This window comes from Poromitra crassiceps (genome assembly GCF_964638095.1).
Source record: "Poromitra crassiceps genome assembly, chromosome: 2".
NCBI lineage: Eukaryota > Metazoa > Chordata > Actinopteri > Beryciformes > Melamphaidae > Poromitra > Poromitra crassiceps.
The window spans coordinates 112,332,657-112,353,087 of NC_139624.1; the positions used below are offsets into that span (position 1 = coordinate 112,332,657).

Consider the following 20,431-nt stretch of genomic DNA (forward strand, 5'->3'; position numbering starts at 1 on the left):
AGGCAGCACTCATGCATCGGATTATCCGCTCCGCTCCACACAGAAGCAGCTGGCTGCCTGGTACTCTGCGGAACCCACTCGCGTAGCACCACAACACGCTGAATCCCACTCGATTTGGGGGTGGAACACGCCAGAATTGGCCAATGAGAAATCCAGTCCCCAGAATTGTCAAATCAAATCATCGACACACTATCATGGCCCGCCTCACAACCCTGTCATCTCAGACAAGATTTGTTTTCAGACTCTGAAACGTCTAAGAACAAAACAAAATGTGACAGCTCCTGGCGTTTCGACCCACAAGTAGGCCGAGGTAATTTTTCAGCTTTTTACAGATTCTGAAACTGCAGACTCTAAGATTTCAAATGATGTGTCACACATTGTAATCTGAAAAGATTTGAAGGAGATATGCTTATTTGATTGTTCACACTCTGAAAAGCAAGAAGCTGACAAATCGGCCCTCAAAGTTGGAGAAGTTTTTCACACCTGAGGCAGCCAGGTAAGGGGGGAGTGGACAATAGTTGCTCATTTACATTAACCACTCCCAAACCATTTCAGCTGTCAGTCTCTGTCAGATGGGTTGTGTGCACTCCACAATCCAGTGACAAAAACAAAACAAAACTAGAACGACCGCAACGCGGACTTATGCCTCCGCCATTAGTTCATTCTTAAAGGAGAATTTCGTTTTTTTTTAACCTGGACCCATCTCCTGGCAATAATTATGATTTGGCCACTCACCCAGCGATATCCGCGGCGTTTCTGGCCGTCCTAGCGGTGTTTTGAGATCAATAGCGTCCAAGTCAGTTGTAAAATGGAGCTGATTTGGGGCCAAGTGTGAGCCTGTCTTTCGTGCATCTAAATAGCTATTTCTATTCCCGTTTTCCCCAAATATCGTCATAATGTGATCCCTCAACATCCACCAGAGTGATATTTCGCCCCAGGCCATTTCCTGGAGTCGCACAGGGATCAAATTACCTCAAACGTGATCTCGGTCACCAAGTCTCGTTAAGTCCCGCGATACTTTCCTGCCGACTGGACAACTACAGGTAGGACGCTTTGCGGTGGTGGTTTTAGCGTAACCTATGTGGGGTTTGGCATAACCTTCGTTATTTCGAATCCCACATAGGTTACGCCAAACCCCACATAGGTTACGCTAAAACCACGACCGCAAAGCGTCCTACCTGTAGTTGTCCAGTCGGCAGGAAAGTATCGCGGGACTTCACGAGACTTGGTGACCGAGATCACGTTTGAAGTAATTTGATCCCTGTGTGACTCCAGGAAATGGCCTGGGCGAAATATCACTCTGGTGGATGTTGAGGGATCACATTATGACGATATTTGGGGAAAACGGGAATAAAAATAGCTATTTAGATGCAGGAAAGACAGGCTCACACTTGGCCCCAAATCAGCTCCATTTTACAACTGACTTGGACGCTATTGATCTCAAAACAACGCTAGGATGGCCAGAAACGCCGCGGATATCGCTGGGTGAGTGGCCAAATCATAATTATTGCCAGGAGATGGGTCCAGGTTAAAAAAAAACGAAATTCTCCTTTAAGTCGAAATTGCCATTTGAGGCAAATTGGAAGAAATTCGGTCAAGGCGCTCCAGAGATGTTGCATTACAGAGCTTGGAAATTGGGTGTGTGAGGTCAGACACCCAATTTGACCTTGAACTTTGACCACCAAAATGTAATCAGTTCATCCTTGAGTCCAAGTGGACTTTTGAGGCAAATTTGAAGAAATTCCATCAAGACATTCCTGAGACCCGAAACACCTTACGACCCCAGCTAACATCACTGATGACGCGTCCCAGCGCATGCCGAAGTATGTATTTTGAATTGTATTATTCTGGCTCCCCTGGCCAGTGACACTTAGGAATAGACTAGGTGACAACCAAGTATAGTTTGGTGACGAGCTGGAGAGACAGTTGACGGTCGGAGAGACGGCACCCAGTACGGGATGGGTTTAGCACCCCAGCCTGGCTCTCTCGTGAGGGAGAAATCCACAAACGCTACGGATTAGCCTCCCGAAAATCTGTGTAAACATCGGCGCGGCCTGGGGTCCTTCAGGCTAGAGCGAGGTGCTCGTCGCAGGCGAATGACGTGCAGCGCACAGGCCTTCTTGAGGCATCCTCTCTGCCCATGGTACGCCATGATGATACGGCATGGTAGGATTGCCTTCTTTACCAGGGTCTGGTGAGACAAAGGAGGAGCGCGGCCGGGAAAACCACAGGGCCTGAGCCTCCATGCACCGAAGGGTCTTTCAATACTGCGGTGTAGCACTAGCTCTATTGCAGCGGATTGGGTGTGATCAGCCCTTCCGCGGGCAACGTTGCAGACAGAGTAGGAAGACTGATCCGTAGCGGCTGCTTCCGGGACGTGGGTCGGGGTCTTAATCAGCCTCGGCTGGGTCTACTGGGCGAGGGTGTATGATGTTGAGAGACCCGAAACACCTTACGACCCCAGCTAACATCACTGATGACGCGTCCCAGCGCATGCCGATGTATGTATTTTGAACTGAGATATCGCGTTAACAAGCTTGAAAATGGCATTCAAAAGGTCACAGTGACCTTGAACTTTGACCACCAAAATGTAATCAGTTCATTCTTGAGGCCAAGTTAATGTTTGAGGCAAATTGGAAGAAATTCCATCAAGCCGTTCTTGAGATATCACTTTAACGAACTTTGGAATGGCATTCGTGAGGTCACAGTGACCTTGACCTTTGACCACGAAAATCTAATCAGTTCATCCTTGAGTCCAAGTCGATGTTTGAGGCAAATTTGATGAAACTCTGTCAAGGCATTCCTGAGATATCGCGTTAACAAGCTTGAAAATGGCATTCGAGAGGTCACAGTGACCTTGACCTTTGACCACCAAAATCTAATCAGTTCATGCTTGAGTCCAAGTCGATGTTTGAGGCAAATTTGATGAAATTCCATCACGGCATTCCTGAGATATCGCGTTAACAGGCTTGAAAATGGCATTCGAGAGGTCACAGTGACCTTGGCCTTTGACCTTTGACCACCAAAATCTAATCAGTTCATACTTGAGTCCAAGGCGATGTTTGAGGCAAATTTGATGAAATTCCGTCAAGGCATTCCTGAGATATTGCGTTAACAAGCTTGAAAATGGCGTTCGAGAGGTCACAGTGACGTTGGCCTTTGACCTTTGTCCACCAAAATCTAATCAGTTCATCCTTGAGTCGAAGTTGATGTTTGAGGCAAATTTGATGAAATCCCATCAAGGCATTCCTCAGATATCGCGTTAACGAACATCGGACAGACGGACGTACGTACGAACGGACAACTGGGATCCATAATGCCTCCGGCCTGGCTATCGCCGGCGGAGGCATAAAAACACTTCTCTTAAGTTAGGGGTTCTCAAAGTTTGAGAACCCCTAACTTAAGAGAAGTGTTTTATATATATATATATATATATATATATATATATATATATATATATAATTCCATCCATAATTAACAAAACGATAGATGGTCATGGGTTTCATGCATTTCTGTAATAAAACATCTAAAATATCTTATAGTCTATAGTCTAATTTTTGTCAGTTTAGGGGTCCTTGATTTGAGTTGTAGGTAAGCAGATTCCAGGCGTACTGGTTAAATTGATGCAATTCTTTACTGCCATGTTCTTATGTCCTCCTGACTACAATGCGCAGCAGGCTAGCTCAAGCTAGCTATCAGAGTATTGAAGACAAGATTCGACAACTGTATATGCTTTAGACAATAGCGCTACCACCATTTGGCGCGAAAACGTCTCCTGGCCAATGAGAGCCACAACAATGACAACAATTTAAACAATTTCACTTCTTATTTTAAGTCATTCGCTAACGTTAGCCAGAGAGCCATCCACAAACTTTGTTTGGCGATAAACACACAACACAGACAGACAAACAGACAGATGGACGGACGGACGGACGGACCCACACACACACACACACGCACAGACATGTTGTTAGATATGAAACTCACTCCAACAAGATCATCTCACGGGGAAACACTAAAGTTACAGTTGGCATTCCTTGTGAATTCTGCGCGTCCTCCACGTTGTGTCAGGAAAGTGGCCCGGCAGTACTCGCAAATAAAGTTTAAAAAAGTTAATCCGCACAGACGCCTTTCAGCATTCGTGTTGTCCTGGGTAAATCAGGGAGCTAGTTGCATTAACTAAAGCACTCAGACCATGCCAGAGAGACGACAGTCCCTGGCAGTGGGAGGGGGAAACTCGTTGCTACTCCGATGTAAACAAAAGCCGCATAGCCAATCGAAACTCTGTATGCAAATACAAGAGTGACCCTTTGTTCGCCACTAGTTTCCAGGTACTAAAACAACTCGAGTTTTATTTAACAAGATTAACGTATTTAATGACCCTAAAACGTCTTCATTTTGCGTGACGCAACTCGTGGGGCGGTACATTTTGAATGATGCACCAATGCACGCAGACAGCCGGACTTCCACCATGATACCATTTGTTACCACAACATTTCTTGCAGCAACCTGGGAATGCTGACTTGTGATTCAGACCCGCCGTCGTTGGAAGTGATGACATTGGGTCTGGCCATGCACGTGAGCAACTGAGCATGCTCAGAACGCCGGCCTAGATTACAGTAGTAAAGATTGTAACTGCTCGAGTGACATCACTGATGACATCCATCACTGATGACATCACAATTGTTCGAGTGGCATTATTGATGACATCGAGTGCTCGAGTGACATCACTGGTGGCCTTTTATCACTGATTTATGACACTGATGATGTCATAGACATTGTGACATCATCAGTGATGTCATCAATCCTTTCCTGCAGAGGCTATAAGTATGACTGGTGTGTTTTTTAATGGGTCATTCAATTTCTACCCACAAGCTGACTAATTCAGAGCAACAGCAATGGCCTCTGGTGTGAAAGTGACAGATGAAGTGGTTGAGGTCTTCAATGCCATGAAGGTTCGCAAGGCTCATGCAAATGAGGACGAGAAGAAGAAGAGGAAGAAGGCTGTTATGTTCTGCCTGAGCAAGGACAACCAGAACATCGTTCTGGAGGATGGCAAGGAGATCCTCCTGGGAGACTTGGGCACCACCGTCAAGGACCCCTACCTGCATTTTGTAAAAATGCTGCCCCCAGATGACTGCCGCTACGCCCTCTATGACGCCACCTATGAGACAAGGGAAACCAAGAAGGAGGACCTGGTCTTCATTTTCTGGGCCCCAGATTCTGCCCCCTCAAAGAGTAAGATGATCTATGCCAGCTCAAAAGATGCTATCAAGAAGAAATTCACAGGTATCAAGCATGAGTGGCAGGTGAACAGTTTGGAGGACATCCAAGATCGGCGCACCCTTGCTGATAAGCTTGGCGGCACATCTGTAATCTCCCTTGAGGGAAGTCCTCTATAAATTTTGCGCCAGGCTTCAATCAAGGCCGGATCCAGTCACAGGTTTAGCTGTTCATTCCTGTATGGTTTGGCAGAGGAGGCATAAGTAGAAGAATGATCATTTACAGGACTCTTGGGGAAGGATATTGTGGGTGGGGGTGGGCCGTTACAGTAAAAAAAAAAGCGAATTCACAATAGCTGCGACCAGATACAGTATGTGAATGTCCGAAATTGTGGACCGACCAACCAACCAACCGACCGACCAACCAGCTATAGAGCTGCTGGTCGCAGCTGAAAAATTCACAACTGCAGACCGTCGTCATTCCTGTTCACACATGATGAATATGAACAAAACACAATGTAATGCCTGTACAAAAGGCTGGATGGACCAAGAATGCAGTAGACAGACACAATGGAAACGTTTTAGTCTTTTGACTATCATTCTGACTCAGAATGATAAACAGTACAGCGCAGGAACAAACAGGCAGGAATAATGCAATGTCACTGTGAATCCAGTCTCCCGGTTCCAAACAGAAAGGCTCCAATAATAGTCACTCCAGGAAAATACTAACTTAAACAGTTCACATCCAGGTTTCCAACATAGGGTGAGAGCAGGCTTAATATTTAGGTTTTCAAAGTCACAGGTTTACAGAATCTATTTCATCCCAGATAAATGCAAGTTGATTGATACCACCCTCCCATAGGCCTCAGTCTCCAGCGGGCGGTAAACCAGCCTTGCGTCTCGAACTCCACCTGGACCTCGGGAAATCCTGGCACAGCCTCTGCCCCGTGCTTGGAACTTGAGTGCTACTGTCTTCAGCACCCTGGACAGTGCTCAAAACCCAGTGCGGATCACATGCTGATGTGGACGGGGTTTCAACAATACTGGAAGCACTATATGGCTATCTAGTTGAGCTATCTTATGGTGGACTGGAAACAATTGTGACCAGATGAGAACATGGTTTTAGCGCAATCCAGTCCGGCACACTGGTATTTTGGAGTGCTTCAAGACCCACTCCTGGAACTGGAAGAAACTCGCTGGTTACACACATCTAGGGACGTGCAGCACAGAATCAATGATGTGTAGGCTGTATCACAAGAAATAAATAAATAAACAAACTACAAAACATCTCTCTGTCACACATGCACACACACACATTACCATGCAAAATATTAGATTCATATTTATTGCAGCGAGCGCTGTCCGCGGTCCTGAAAATGAAAACTGGAGAAATGGCACATCGTGGGTTGTAAGTTTGAGTTAGTTAAAGAATTGTTTTTGTTTTTTAAGTGACAACTGCTGTCTGGTCTGTCTTCTCTGACGGTGACAACGGTGTGTCAGGATGTCATATTAGTGGAATATTAATTTCAACTAGAAATTTCACGTACTTCATCAGTGATGTCATAAATCACAGATGATGTCATACTGGCTAATGATAGACATTGTGACATCATCAGTCATAGACTGAATTGTAATGTCATAAGAAGTATAAGATTATAATTGCTAGTAGCAATGTGCCGCAAGGCATCAGTCCTGCCGGAAAGTATGTAGTTTATTAGTTCAAAGTTCACTATGCAGGCAGGTGACACAGAATCAGGCATTCGCTGATTCTGTGTCACATTGACTTTGCTTGCACTTCATGGTTTGAAAGTTTTGACAAAAATTCTTAAAAACAGGCTTCAGACTGCCCAGAACAAATTGATGAGGGTAATATTGAAATTGAGCCCTCGGTCTCACATTGGCAGGGGCCATTTTCAAATTCTCACCTGGCTTCCAGTGGAGGCAAGGGTCACCCTTTCTAGACTTATCATGGTCCACAAGATCATTTATGGCTCTGTCCCCGAGTTCTTAGACAAGTATTTTACTGTATGTCAGGGAAGCTCATAGTATTTTTACTAGATCCAGTGTTGCTAACCTGTGCTTGTATAGGACGGCACGGTGGCTCAGTGGTTAACACTGTTGCCTCACAGGAAGAAGGTCCCGGGTTCGAACCCCGGTCCGTCCCAGGTCCTTTCTGTGTGGAGTTTGCATGTTCTCCCCGTGTCCGTGTGGGTTTTCTCCGGGTGCTCCGGTTTCCTCCCACCATCAAGAAAGACATGTATGTTAGGGTTAATACTCCTGTCGGTGCCCCTGACCAAGGTACTGGCAAAAGAACTGGAGTTGGTCCCCGGGCGCTGCACAGTGGCTGCCCACTACTCCTAGTTCTAGGAAGGTTCCTAGTAGAGGATGGGTCAAATGCAGAGGATGAATTTCACCAAGGGGATAAATAAAGGATAACTTAAACTTAACTTAACTTAGGTTCAAAAATCTTTTTGGCAAAGGTACCTTTTCTTATATTGGAGCGTCCGAGTGGAATAGCCTAGACTTGCACATCAAATCCGCTTTCATCCTGTATAGTTTAAAAAAATTAACTAGAGTATGGCTGTTGGATAAGGTGCCTCTGTAATGTCTCCCTGTTTTATATAGTTATATATAGTTTTCCCATTTTATTATCTTGTATTGCTTTTTAATTGACTTTTATTGCTATTTTTACAATTCTTACTATTGATTGATTTGTAATGCTTTCTTATTGACTTTTATCTGCCTATTTTCTATCTAATTCTTACCATTGTTTGATTTGTATTGCTCCCTTAATGTTGTATGTTTTCGTATGTCTCGTTTTTATAAGACCAGTGAGTAAGTTTGGGATTGTCGATCAATCGGCAGAGAAGTCACGTGTTGAAAGCTTCAGCCCATACTTCCTGGCCACTTCAGTCTGGGCATACGCCACATCACATAACTCGTACAAATGGGCCATCTCCATCTCTGATGTAGCTAGGTTAATTGCCTTGTTGAACATGTCTATTGCCTTTCCAAGATTGCCACTCTGTATTTCAATGTTTCCCATAGTTTCATAGGCAAAGTCACTTTATTGTCAATCTCAATCACCTTTCTGATCAGCTCTAGACCCAAGTCAAGGTCTTGTTTCCACTGAACCTGCAACAAACCCTTTTGGACATAATGTAATCGCATTGTCTGGTTCCAGATCAATACACTTGTCATACATCTTATCTGCTTTCCCAAACTGTTGCTGATGAGTCAAAGCCTGCGCATGAAGAGCGTAGCCTTCAGCACACCTTGGGAACCTTCAGATCACTTCCTCAAAGCCATCCATGGCCGTCTGTAATTTGCCTGGGTTGTTTCCAGTATATGCTTGTCTATAAAGAGCAAAACATTTCTGTGCCTGGGCGAGAGCAGAGTCGGGCCTGTGCAGAATGCACTCATCAAAGTCTCCCACCGCCTCATCCACCTCGTCCAGCAGGATCTTCAGCTGACCCCGGTGATGGTAGACATCAGCATTGCGCGTGTCAATCTCAGCTGCCATGTTAAAATCTTGTGTGGACAGCAGAGGCTGTTGCTGCTACATGTACATGCTGCCACGCTTGATCAAAGCATTCGCCCGGAGCTTCACATTGGCATCCTGCATGTTGATTACCCGGTCCAGATCTGACTGAGTGGCGGCAGAATCGGCAATCAGCAGATAGAATGTGGCACGCAGCAACAGGGCATCTGCAGTGTATTGACCACGCACTCGATCGCTGTGGTACATTCACAGATGATGTTGTCATAGTTTCCGTCTTCCACGTACTGCTTGGCCTTCAGATAGCCAGAGCTCTCCGTGACCTCAGCTGCCTCGCCCTCATTGTCCTCGTCTCTCTTCTGCAGGGGCTGGGAGGTGATGTCATCAGTGAACGAGCTAAAGTAGGACTTGATAAACTGAGGAGAAGGCATCAGTGGTTCACGGTTCTTGTATTTGTCGTTGGCCTTTTCTTTTCCCAGCAGCTTCAGTATAGCAACATGCTATGTTGGTTTCGGAAGGCCTTGAGAATACAGACCACTGTGACATCTTCCAGACACTCTTGTTGTCTAGTCTTTCAAGAGCTTTAGCCCTCCTGAACAGAGCCTTGACATAGCATGGATTCAGTTCCACAGCATGAGAACACTCCTGCACCACCTCTACCCACTTCATCTGCTGCTCGTAGGCTGCTGCTCTGTTCTGGTAAAAGGTTGACAAATCAGCCTTTTGCTCTGTGGGGCAGAGGGCAATAGTCTCTGTGTAGCAATGGATTGCTTGCTCATACTTTTCAGCATTGAAGTACTTGTTGCCCTTGTTCTTTGCTGCCTGTGCCCGGTCGAGGGCTGGTGCTGCTTTCTGGGGTTTCCCTCTTCCTGATTCCTTTTCCTCGTTTTTACTTTGTTCTGCTACGGGTCCACAGGTAAACAGAGGAACTATTAACTTCTATTAACGTCTATTAAGGGAGGAACCCTTCACGAAGGTGAAGGTGCGTTGGTCAGGAGGGATGAGGAGCGGAGGAACATGAGATGAGGCGCAACAGCCAAGATTGAGGAGGTGTGAGAAACACCGGAAACTTGAAAGAAGAAGAAGAAGAACCAGGTCTAGAGTGAGACCATCCAACTGTGAGAAGCAGCAATGTGCCGCAAGGCATCCAGTCTGCCGGAAAGCCATTAGAAGAAGAAACAACCTGGACCTGGGGGGTCATTTCACAGCATTCTCATGATCTTTTTAACAACACATTAGCTTTCTCACCATTCAAATGAAAGGTTGGTTTTGCTTGGAAAGTAGACAAGAGTAACCAGTCCCACATAGTATCCTCTCACTTCATCTCTCTCACTGATTAAATGCATGTGAAAACAATCTCTAAGCACCAATATCTCTCTATGAGAGAAGAAACCTAAAACTAACCAGTCACTGTACAGGAGGCAGTCTTTAACCGCCCATGCTTACAACTTTTCTTGACTATTGACAGTTAAATTATGTCATGTGTAATTCATGTTTAAGTGTCACACACTGTCAGTCTTTGTATCCAAAGCCTCAGTCTGTCCATTTGACTGTGAAAACATTACGCATGATGGTAAATTTGTTTTTGATTGATAGGTTTTATTCAGTATTTGCTCTTTCATAATCATCATTATTTTAATTTAATATAATTTACTTATTCTTGGTCTGTATAAACACATGTGTTGATGACTGTATATTTAGAATGTGGTCATAGACAGGCGTGAACTCTAGTGATAAACAGGGAAGCGTACAGGTGCATGAGCTTTATATTGAATGCACTTTTACCTTAAGGTCCAGAGTTCACATTGAGAACAACAGCAGCAGAGTTATATACCTTAGCAGAAGCCATATCTTAAAGATAATCAAACAGATTCTTGGAAGAAAACAATTTAAGAGTTAAAGAGAAGCATGGTCTATCCAATAACTGATAGTCACAGTATTCATGTATCTGTGCTGTATCAGTGCTGGGTCTCTATCTCCCCCTACTGGAAAAGCATCACTTGTGCTGCTATTTTATGATCCAGTAATGTGCAGTAGACCACACTTGACTAAAATGCAATTTGCTTTGTGCATACTGTACATTAGTTTGTGGATTGCAATTTGCAGTAGACACACTGCGAATGGGTAGAATAGTGTATTTGGTCCAGTATGGAATTAATAAAATGAACTGACGCATGCATGGGTTTTAAGACGAATGAGACTATAAAGCAGGCTGGCATTCATCAGGCATGCTGGCTGATTTGTATTCCAGTCCGTACCTCTCTAACCTCTAACAACTCTTGTCAAGGGCCCTCGACAAAATGGAATAAATGAAAAACCTCTGACGTGTATGCATGTAAACATTAATGCACGACTGTACATATGCCTTATATATCACACACAACAAACACACACACACACCACAATTTTCACTTACAATGAAACCTCCACCATTTCAGCATCAACCTTCAGAGTGTGCGTGCACAGGGCCACAGCCTCAGATCTGTGTGAGGAAAGTGGAAGGAGACAAGCTGCCAGCCGTCATCACAACCCCTCCCCCCTCCCTTCCATCTAAATTCCCCTATCTCCTTCCAATCTGCGGGTCGCATAGGGTTGGTACATCAGTACGAGTATCAGTCGAGTACAATGTGTCAATATCCGTACTCGTGATTAGGGATGGCCATCGTTTAAAAAATGATGATGGCTGGGTTTCCCAAAAGCTTCTTAGCACTAAGAAGCTTCTTTAACCCTTCTTAAGGCCCCCTTAAGAAGCAAACACGTTTCCCAATTGCTTCTTAGCGAAGGCATGCGTTTCCCAAACGCTTATTAGCGCTAAGAAGCTTCTTTGACCCTTCTTAAGGCTCCCGTAAGAAGCCAACGAAGCCAACGCGTTTCCCGATTGCTTCTTAGCCTAAAATGATCTTCCGTTAAGAAGGCTGCGTTTCCCAAAAGCTTCTTAGCGCTAAGATGATCTTTCGTTAAGAAGGTTTTGTAAGAAGGATCTGGGGCATTCTTAACACCTTCTTAATGACGAAACACTGGCAGATCCAGCCGCGTCAGGCAAAAGGATATACTTGTGTCCACTGTTCCTCTTGTGTTTTTCCCTTTTTCCTTTCTTTCATGCACCCTTTAGTGTTTAAAATTGGGGAACACTTGAAAATCTTCCCTTTATGTATGGTTACTTTTGTTTTAAATGTTTTACCGTAGGCTATATTCCTCTAATCAGAATGGATTCCTTTTATAATAAGAATCTTGTGGATTTATATAGCACCTTTCACAGAACCCAAGGTCGCTTAAATTCTGTAGTGTTTCTCGCAATTTTGTTGTATGCTGTGTATATAAAGCAATTTGAACTGCAGTCCATGTCTGAAATAAATAATGTTTAACTCATTGAGTGCCAGCCACTTTTGGAGAACGGACGCTCCCAGTGCCAGAGTTTCAGAGCGTTTTCAGTGATTTCTCGAGGCCCACAGAATATTGTGTGATATTACTATGTAAACACCGAACATGCACAAAGAACGATGAGACTCTCTTCTATCATCTGCAAAAAAAGTTTATTGATACCATTTTCCGTTCTTTAGTTATGAGCCGGAGAAGATAGGTTGTTTTGAGCAAAAAGACAAGCTGAGATATTCAGCCTTTTGTGAAAGGAAGCATTTCAAGCACATCATTGACTCTGAAGCTAATATTTTCTGATGTAATGACACCTCAAAAATAATTTCCTTCAATAAAAGAGTGAAAACAAAGGAATTTTGTTTGGCCAAATAATATTTTTTAGCTGCAACCAGCAGCGCTGGCCCCTGCGTGCGCAGACCCTACACCTAATTGCTGGTCTTGATTTACTGCTGGTGGGCATCAGATAGCCTATTCTAGCTTGTTTGCCTGTCTCTGTGCATCAAGCCTGCTGCTGCCTGGGTCTGTGTTTACTGTCAATGGTTGTATGCTGTAGTGCCCTGCGTGCCCCACCCCCCTCCTCCTCCTCCTCCGTGGGAGTGTCTCTGGGGCTCTGCTGCGAGTGCGTTTGCTCTGCGTTTGCTCTGCACTGAAAAGTGCGCTGCATCCCCCCGCTTTTTCACAGCCTGTCGCCGGCTCCCAGCTGAGAATAATGTAACTTTTCAGAAAGACGCTGGTGTCGGCAACTAAATCATATGGAGGGGCTATCGCAGCGGACACGGAGGGGCTCAATTGTGGCAGCAGATGACTGCTGTTCACAGGCACAGCTAACGTTATGCTTCATGCATATCGATGCGATTTCCGTTTCCCCATTACTTCTTCTCTCTTTTTTCCTCGCCTTTCTCTAATCTGGAGAGCACTGTCGCCACCTAATGGGTCCCTAAAATAGCTTTTACACATTCAACAGCCACCATACTTTCACAGGAGATGGATCTGGCTTTGATCCACGTCCCACCGTCAAAAAACGTAATTGACGAACATACTCGTCCTTGGCACTCTACGTTACTAAACCAATTGACGAACATACTCGTCCTTGGCACTCAATGAGTTAATGTGGGAGTTAAAGTTGAGATCGGAATCAATAATAACGGCAAGATTTTTGACTTGATCCTTAGGCTTCAGGGATCGAGACTCAAGGCGTGCAGTGATTTTAAGCCTTTGTTCTTTGGGGCCAAAGACGATCACCTCTGTTTTGTCTTTGTTTAGATGTAGGAAATTCTGGTCTGTGTAGTCACCCGTTCACAGACAAAAGCTGTTGTAGATCCCACTACTAGTGGTAAGGATGATCTAGTAGAGGCGCCTGGGTCGGAGGATCCTCCCTCAATTGATTTGGCAGGCACAGTCTTTGCAAAATGGTGTGGGGTGGAGGAGATGCCCGTGTTGACTCGAGACACACTAGTTGCAGAGCAGGAAAGGGATACCACTCTGAGCCCTCTCAGACAGACAGCTTCTACTCCTGAGGAGATAAAAAATCTGGCTGAGGGTTTTTTTTCTTAAAGATGACGTCCTCATGAGAAAGTGGAGGCTGCCGCATCAACCTGCTACAGATGAGTGGAGTGTACATGAGCAGATAGTCCTGCCTCAGGGCTACCGCGAGGAGGTGCTACGTTTGGCCCATGAGACACCGTTAGGTGGCCATTTAGGCATTAGGAAGACTCAGGCTAAGGTTATGAGCCCCCGCCCCTTAGGTTTCTGACAATGTGGGCCCCTGAACAAATTAATTGAATAGCCCTGGTCTATTCAAACCAGTGGGTGTTGCTCACCACAAGTGGGCTCAAACTAAAGCGGTGATGAAGGCTCACATCACTCATCTGCAGTTCTATTGAAAAACATGTGTAGGACCTTTTTTCTCCTAATAAAGCGCATGAGGAAGAGAAGAAGAAGGGGGCGGGGTGGGAGTGTTACCCCCAAAATGTCATGGCATCCATTTAAGAATGCACCTTGAAAATTATCAGGAGGAATGCTGATACAAACATTTAATGTGTGTCATTGTTCTGGAAAGAGAATTATACAGTATGCAACTTATATAGTGTAACTTCTGGCATTAATACTTTAAAGGGCTCATCAAGTAGTTGGTGATAACTGCTATGGGTACAGTATGTAGCCCCTATTAAAACGGTCTGATCTCAGGTGTTATTTAACCAAAACTTTTTGTATAAAAACTGTACTGTATGTAACAAATATCAAACAATTTTGGTTTGAAGCAAAGCCAACCACAAAAAAAGGAAAAATGTAAATTTATTTGAAATGATGCTCCTCTCAGACACATCACTTGTATGACATTCTCCGTTCTCTTCCTCTAATGACACCAAGGTATTGGTGGCATACGAGCTATATGCATAAATTGCACACATGATAAAGCGCAAGGTTTACAATACAGTGATGGCTTACAAAATCACATGGTTATCAAAATGAATTTCGTAGCAGCAAAAGCATTTTATAACAATAGCTATATTGCACTAGCAGATTTCTTTTCAATGCCAAAAATCTTGGTAAAAGAAAGTTATGCTTCAATCAATGCTGCACCAATAAAGTGCTAAGACTATACATGTATCTTTCCGAGTGCTTATTTTACACGTCTATAAAAGGCCAAACAAAAAAGGATAATCTTCCTTGGCATCTGAAGCAAATAGACAGGCTCAATTCTTTTATGGGGTAAGAGTTCAAGGGCCATATCTTCTGCATGGGCAAGGGTTAAATTGGCTAGTTTATAGCACTTATACAGTATATACATATATATATACATACATATACATATATATATATATATATATTCTTTTAATTACCACTGGGTTGCTGAAACACGTCCTTTGATGTACTGACCCAGTGGTAATTAAAATTAAAAAGGGAGATTTTGAGTGCTAGAAACTAGCAAAGAAAACGCTTGCCCTTGCACTGGGCAAAAGATATGGCCCATTTTCCATTGCAAATATCAAAGACATGCTCCTTGTCATGTATTCACTACAGTAGGCCTCATAACTCATATGCAGGACTGCAAGACGTCTGTAGCGGTGCTTCGTTTAGGCAAGGCAAACAAGGTGAGCAGAATTCCTCCTTTGGAACAGTGGAACAGACACCAGGCATATGCTCCACACTTTCCAAATTCAAAGCCCACTAACCCTGCCGCAGGGTGCAGGACGCTAACCCTGCGTGCTGGTTAAGCTTAGTCAAGCATGCACAATAAAAAAAAAAAAAAAAAAAAAAATGAATACTGCCACGTGTGGAAACTTCAGTCAAATGGGACCTTATCTTCCTGTTGAGGTCTTTAGGGAAAGGTCACTTCCCCAAACTCTTGATGGGCGCGACCTTGACGGCTCGCTGCGCCCCAGCAGCTCTCGGATGCAACACAATGCTGTCGTCCTCTCTTGACTGCTGCTTGGCAAAGTTCACGAACACCTGAAGGACATAGAAGCGTCTGAATAAATCCACGCTTATTAACCAAAACTGCTGCTGTACATATGACTCATAATTAGGGATGGGACAATATATTGAATTTCAATATCGCAATGCAACAACGTGATGATGCATAAAATAAAAAATTTAATTAGCTCCATGTTCATCACAAATGGCTTTTCTGTCACAATTTCACAAACTCTCCATCAAAATTTGATTATTTAGACTTTGTAATTGCTTAAATTGCTGTTTACATTCAATCGCTACAAAGCTCAGAAATAAACATACAGTAATTCTGTACAGTCAGACTTTATTTTCATTGAACTTTTATTTATTACATCATGGCTGTATCAAATTGTGAAGGAAATAGCCTTTCATGTATTGAATTGTTTTGTGATACAAGCATTATATCCCATCCCTATTTGTAATGACTTTACACTTTACAATAAGGGTCACAAATACAGTAAAAGGTAACTAATGTGTCTAGTAATCATTTATTAATGGTGTTCATGTTAACTAGGCATCCATTTATGCATGAATTAATACTTTGGGGTTAGGGTTAGTGGTTAGGGGTAGAACCCATAGTTAATGCTTATTATGCATTCATTAACCGTTAATATACAGTAGTGACCCTTATTGTAAAGTATATCTCAATATATATTAAGGATCAGGAATGCAATACTTTTTTTTTACAAAAGCTACTCATCAAAATTTTATCTGACATCTCTAATGTGACACAGGCAACGCCGTTCTCAATGGAGCCACTGCTGTAACCTCTAGACTCTAGGTTACCTTACAGCAGTGGTAACCTCTAGACCACACATGGGCAAAATACGGCCTGCGGGCCGCATGCGGCCCTCGGGCGCCATCTGTGCGGCCCTCGGGCGCCATCTGTGTGGCCCGCGATGGAATAGCATTTTTTTGTTTTTGTTTACAGTGCACCTGAACGCAACATGCAAGATACCCACTGAATAAGTGTCCAAATGTCCCATGTCCCAAGTGTCCTATGTCATTCTGGCCAATACTCCACTTCTGTTATAGCATTTCAGTCTGGAATATGGAATATATTTCAATAATCTTTATGACTAACAGCCTACATTGAAGTAGAAATTTAAATAATTAACTCATTGGCTTTGGATTAATTTAGCTTCAAGAGTGCATTTTTGTTTGTGTGACCCTCAACACAGGCTTTGAGAATCCCGGGCCACTTACTGATACTTATGTTTAAATTAACCCTCATATTCTGGTTTATTTCAAGAAAAACATTTCTGCTAGTGGAAATTCTAATTGGCTGGTAACTTTAAAATCTAGCAGCCATATTGGCAGGTGGTCAAAAAAGTTAATTTCAAGCCCTGAGAGCAGGTGGTGACATAGGAGTGAGTGAGAAAAGGATCAAATATTGGTGGTTAAGACTGAATAATGACATCACAACTGTTAATTTAAAATTAGTTATTCCTCTAAACCTGGCTTCAAATGCCCAAAATTTTTCGCGCTGGCGCCGTTTGGCCCTCAGCAAAACCTGGTAGCGAGGACATTTTTTTGTGGCCCTCTCTATCACCAAAGTTGCCCATCCATGGGTTATGGCATGACAATATTTGTTCGGCCCCCGGCAACAATCTGGGTTTCTCATGTGGCCCCCCCATGAAAAATAGTTGCCCACCCCTGCTCTAGACTCTAGGTTACAGCAGTGGTAACCTCTCTAGACTCTAGAGGTTACAGCAGTGGTAACCTAGACTCTAGAGGTTACAGCAGTGGTAACCTCTCTAGACTCTAGAGGTTACAGCAGTGGTAACCTAGACTCTAGAGGTTACAGCAGTGGTAACCTCTCTAGACTCTAGAGGTTACAGCAGTGGTAACCTAGACTCTAGAGGTTACAGCAGTGGTAACCTCTCTAGACTCTAGAGGTTAGAGCAGTGGTAACCTAGACTCTAGAGGTTACAGCAGTGGTAACCTCTCTAGACTCTAGAGGTTAGAGCAGTGTAACCTCTCTAGACTCTAGAGGTTACAGCAGTGGTAACCTCTCTAGACTCTAGAGGTTACAGCAGTGTAACCTCTCTAGACTCTAGAGGTTACAGCAGTGGTAACCTCTCTAGACTCTAGAGGTTACAGCAGTGTAACCTCTCTAGACTCTAGGTTACAGCAGTGGTAACCTCTCTAGACTCTAGAGGTTACAGCAGTGTAACCTCTCTAGACTCTAGAGGTTACAGCAGTGGTAACCTCTCTAGACTCTAGAGGTTACAGCAGTGGTAACCTAGACTCTAGAGGTTACAGCAGTGTAACCTCTCTAGACTCTAGAGGTTACAGCAGTGGTAACCTAGACTCTAGAGGTTACAGCAGTGGTAACCTCTCTAGACTCTAGAGGTTACAGCAGTGGTAACCTCTCTAGACTCTAGAGGTTACAGCAGTGGTAACCTAGACTCTAGAGGTTACAGCAGTGTAACCTCTCTAGACTCTAGAGGTTACAGCAGTGGTAACCTAGACTCTAGAGGTTACAGCAGTGGTAACCTCTCTAGACTCTAGAGGTTACAGCAGTGGTAACCTAGACTCTAGAGGTTACAGCAGTGGTAACCTAGACTCTAGAGGTTACAGCAGTGTAACCTCTCTAGACTCTAGAGGTTACAGCAGTGGTAACCTAGACTCTAGAGGTTACAGCAGTGGTAACCTAGACTCTAGAGGTTACAGCAGTGTAACCTCTCTAGACTCTAGAGGTTACAGCAGTGGTAACCTAGACTCTAGAGGTTACAGCAGTGGTAACCTCTCTAGACTCTAGAGGTTACAGCAGTGGTAACCTCTCTAGAGTCTAGAGGTTACAGCAGTGGTAACCTAGACTCTAGAGGTTACAGCAGTGGTAACCTCTCTAGACTCTAGAGGTTACAGCAGTGGTAACCTCTCTAGACTCTAGAGGTTACAGCAGTGGTAACCTCTCTAGACTCTAGAGGTTACAGCAGTGGTAACCTCTCTAGACTCTAGAGGTTACAGCAGTGTAACCTCTCTAGACTCTAGAGGTTACAGCAGTGGTAACCTAGACTCTAGAGGTTACAGCAGTGGTAACCTCTCTAGACTCTAGAGGTTACAGCAGTGGTAACCTCTCTAGACTCTAGAGGTTACAGCAGTGGTAACCTCTCTAGACTCTAGAGGTTACAGCAGTGGTAACCTCTCTAGACTCTAGAGGTTACAGCAGTGTAACCTCTCTAGACTCTAGAGGTTACAGCAGTGGTAACCTCTCTAGACTCTAGGTTACAGCAGTGGTAACCTCTCTAGACTCTAGGTTACAGCAGTGGTAACCTCTCTAGACTCTAGAGGTTACAGCAGTGTAACCTCTCTAGACTCTAGAGGTTACAGCAGTGTAACCTCTCTAGACTCTAGAGGTTACAGCAGTGTAACCTCTCTAGACTCTAGGTTACAGCAGTGGTAACCTCTCTAGACTCTAGAGGTTACAGCAGTGTAACCTCTCTAGACTCTAGAGGTTACAGCAGTGTAACCTAGAGTCTAGAGGTTACAGCAGTGTAACCTCTCTAGACTCTAGAGGTTACATCAGTGTAACCTCTCTAGACTCTAGAGGTTACAGCAGTGGTAACCTCTCTAGACTCTAGAGGTTACAGCAGTGGTAACCTCTCTAGACTCTAGAGGTTACAGCAGTGTAACCTCTCTAGACTCTAGAGGTTACAGCAGTGGTAACCTCTCTAGACTCTAGGTTACAGCAGTGGTAACCTCTCTAGACTCTAGGTTACAGCAGTGGTAACCTCTCTAGACTCTAGAGGTTACAGCAGTGTAACCTCTCTAGACTCTAGAGGTTACAGCAGTGTAACCTCTCTAGACTCTAGAGGTTACAGCAGTGTAACCTCTCTAGACTCTAGGTTACAGCAGTGGTAACCTCTCTAGACTCTAGAGGTTACAGCAGTGTAACCTCTCTAGACTCTAGAGGTTACAGCAGTGTAACCTAGAGTCTAGAGGTTACAGCAGTGTAACCTCTCTAGACTCTAGAGGTTACATCAGTGTAACCTCTCTAGACTCTAGAGGTTACAGCAGTGGTAACCTCTCTAGACTCTAGAGGTTACAGCAGTGGTAACCTCTCTAGACTCTAGAGGTTACAGCAGTGGTAACCTCTCTAGACTCTAGAGGTTACAGCAGTGTAACCTCTCTAGACTCTAGAGGTTACAGCAGTGTAACCTCTCTAGACTCTAGAGGTTACAGCAGTGGCTACACCAGCCTACTCCTTTGAAAAATGAGAAAGGAACTGGGGACCCCTATCACTCACATTTCCATTTCACAACTTGTTTATAAACCAAGTTCACCGAGTTGTGTTTGTCTTTTCTCATTTAATGTACCTGGTCAAGGGTGGTTTGGGACACTGAATAGTCTTCTATCTTGAGCTGGTCCTTGTTGGCCAGCACCATCTGAAAGATCCTGGCGAGGGAGGAGGAGGAGATCTGGTACTGCAGAGTGTTGTAGTGTTTCTCTCTCTGGATGCAGCCGGGGAACGTGCTCTCCATGAAGGCTTCAGCGGGGTTCAGGTCCGGGACACGGCCAGGCGCCGCTGCCCGGATCTTCATGGTCACTACGTAGCCGTCGCCAAACCTGCACCCACAAGAAAGGCAGGATTCTACTTTTTTTACAATGTAAAATGTAACATAGGTCAATATTTATGGGTTATATCATAGTACTGTATGCCGATTGGATATCGTATTGTGGGATGTTTGCTGCAAGGAAAATTCATTTTTGAAGGAAAATTTGACTTTTAGCAGCTGCAGCAGTTTTATGCCACTGTGTGTGTGTGTGTGTGTGTGTGTGTGTGTGTGTGTGTGTGTGTGTGTGTGTGTGTGTGTGTGTGTGTGTGTGTGTGTGTGTGTGTGTGTGTGTGTGTGTGTGTGTATTTATTGACAAA

The 20,431-nt window shown here is 44.2% G+C and overlaps 1 protein-coding gene and 2 pseudogenes across 3 annotated transcripts in view; 1 reads left to right on the forward strand and 2 right to left on the reverse strand.

The window, feature by feature from the left end:
• The first annotated feature begins 4,898 nt into the window (after positions 1-4,898).
• LOC310790076 (cofilin-2 pseudogene) lies at positions 4,899-5,402 on the forward strand (annotated as a pseudogene). Its single transcript has one exon. The product of its transcript is annotated as a cofilin-2 pseudogene (transcript).
• A 2,674-nt stretch (positions 5,403-8,076) lies between these two features.
• LOC310771373 (mitochondrial import receptor subunit TOM70 pseudogene) lies at positions 8,077-10,290 on the reverse strand (annotated as a pseudogene). The gene is made up of 2 exons: positions 10,287-10,290; positions 8,077-9,623 (listed from the first exon to the last, which is right to left on the reverse strand). The product of its transcript is annotated as a mitochondrial import receptor subunit TOM70 pseudogene (transcript).
• Positions 10,291-15,429: 5,139 nt separating this feature from the next.
• The window catches only part of LOC310771382 (retinal-specific phospholipid-transporting ATPase ABCA4-like), a gene marked incomplete at both ends in the record, with an annotated part of 189,101 nt that continues 184,099 nt past the window's right edge, over positions 15,430-20,431 (reverse strand). The window contains 2 exons of the mRNA XM_083631907.1: positions 15,430-15,549; positions 19,875-20,124. Of these exons, the coding sequence (XP_083488033.1) occupies positions 15,430-15,549; positions 19,875-20,124 (370 nt within the window). The remainder of the gene's footprint in view (positions 15,550-19,874; positions 20,125-20,431) is intronic.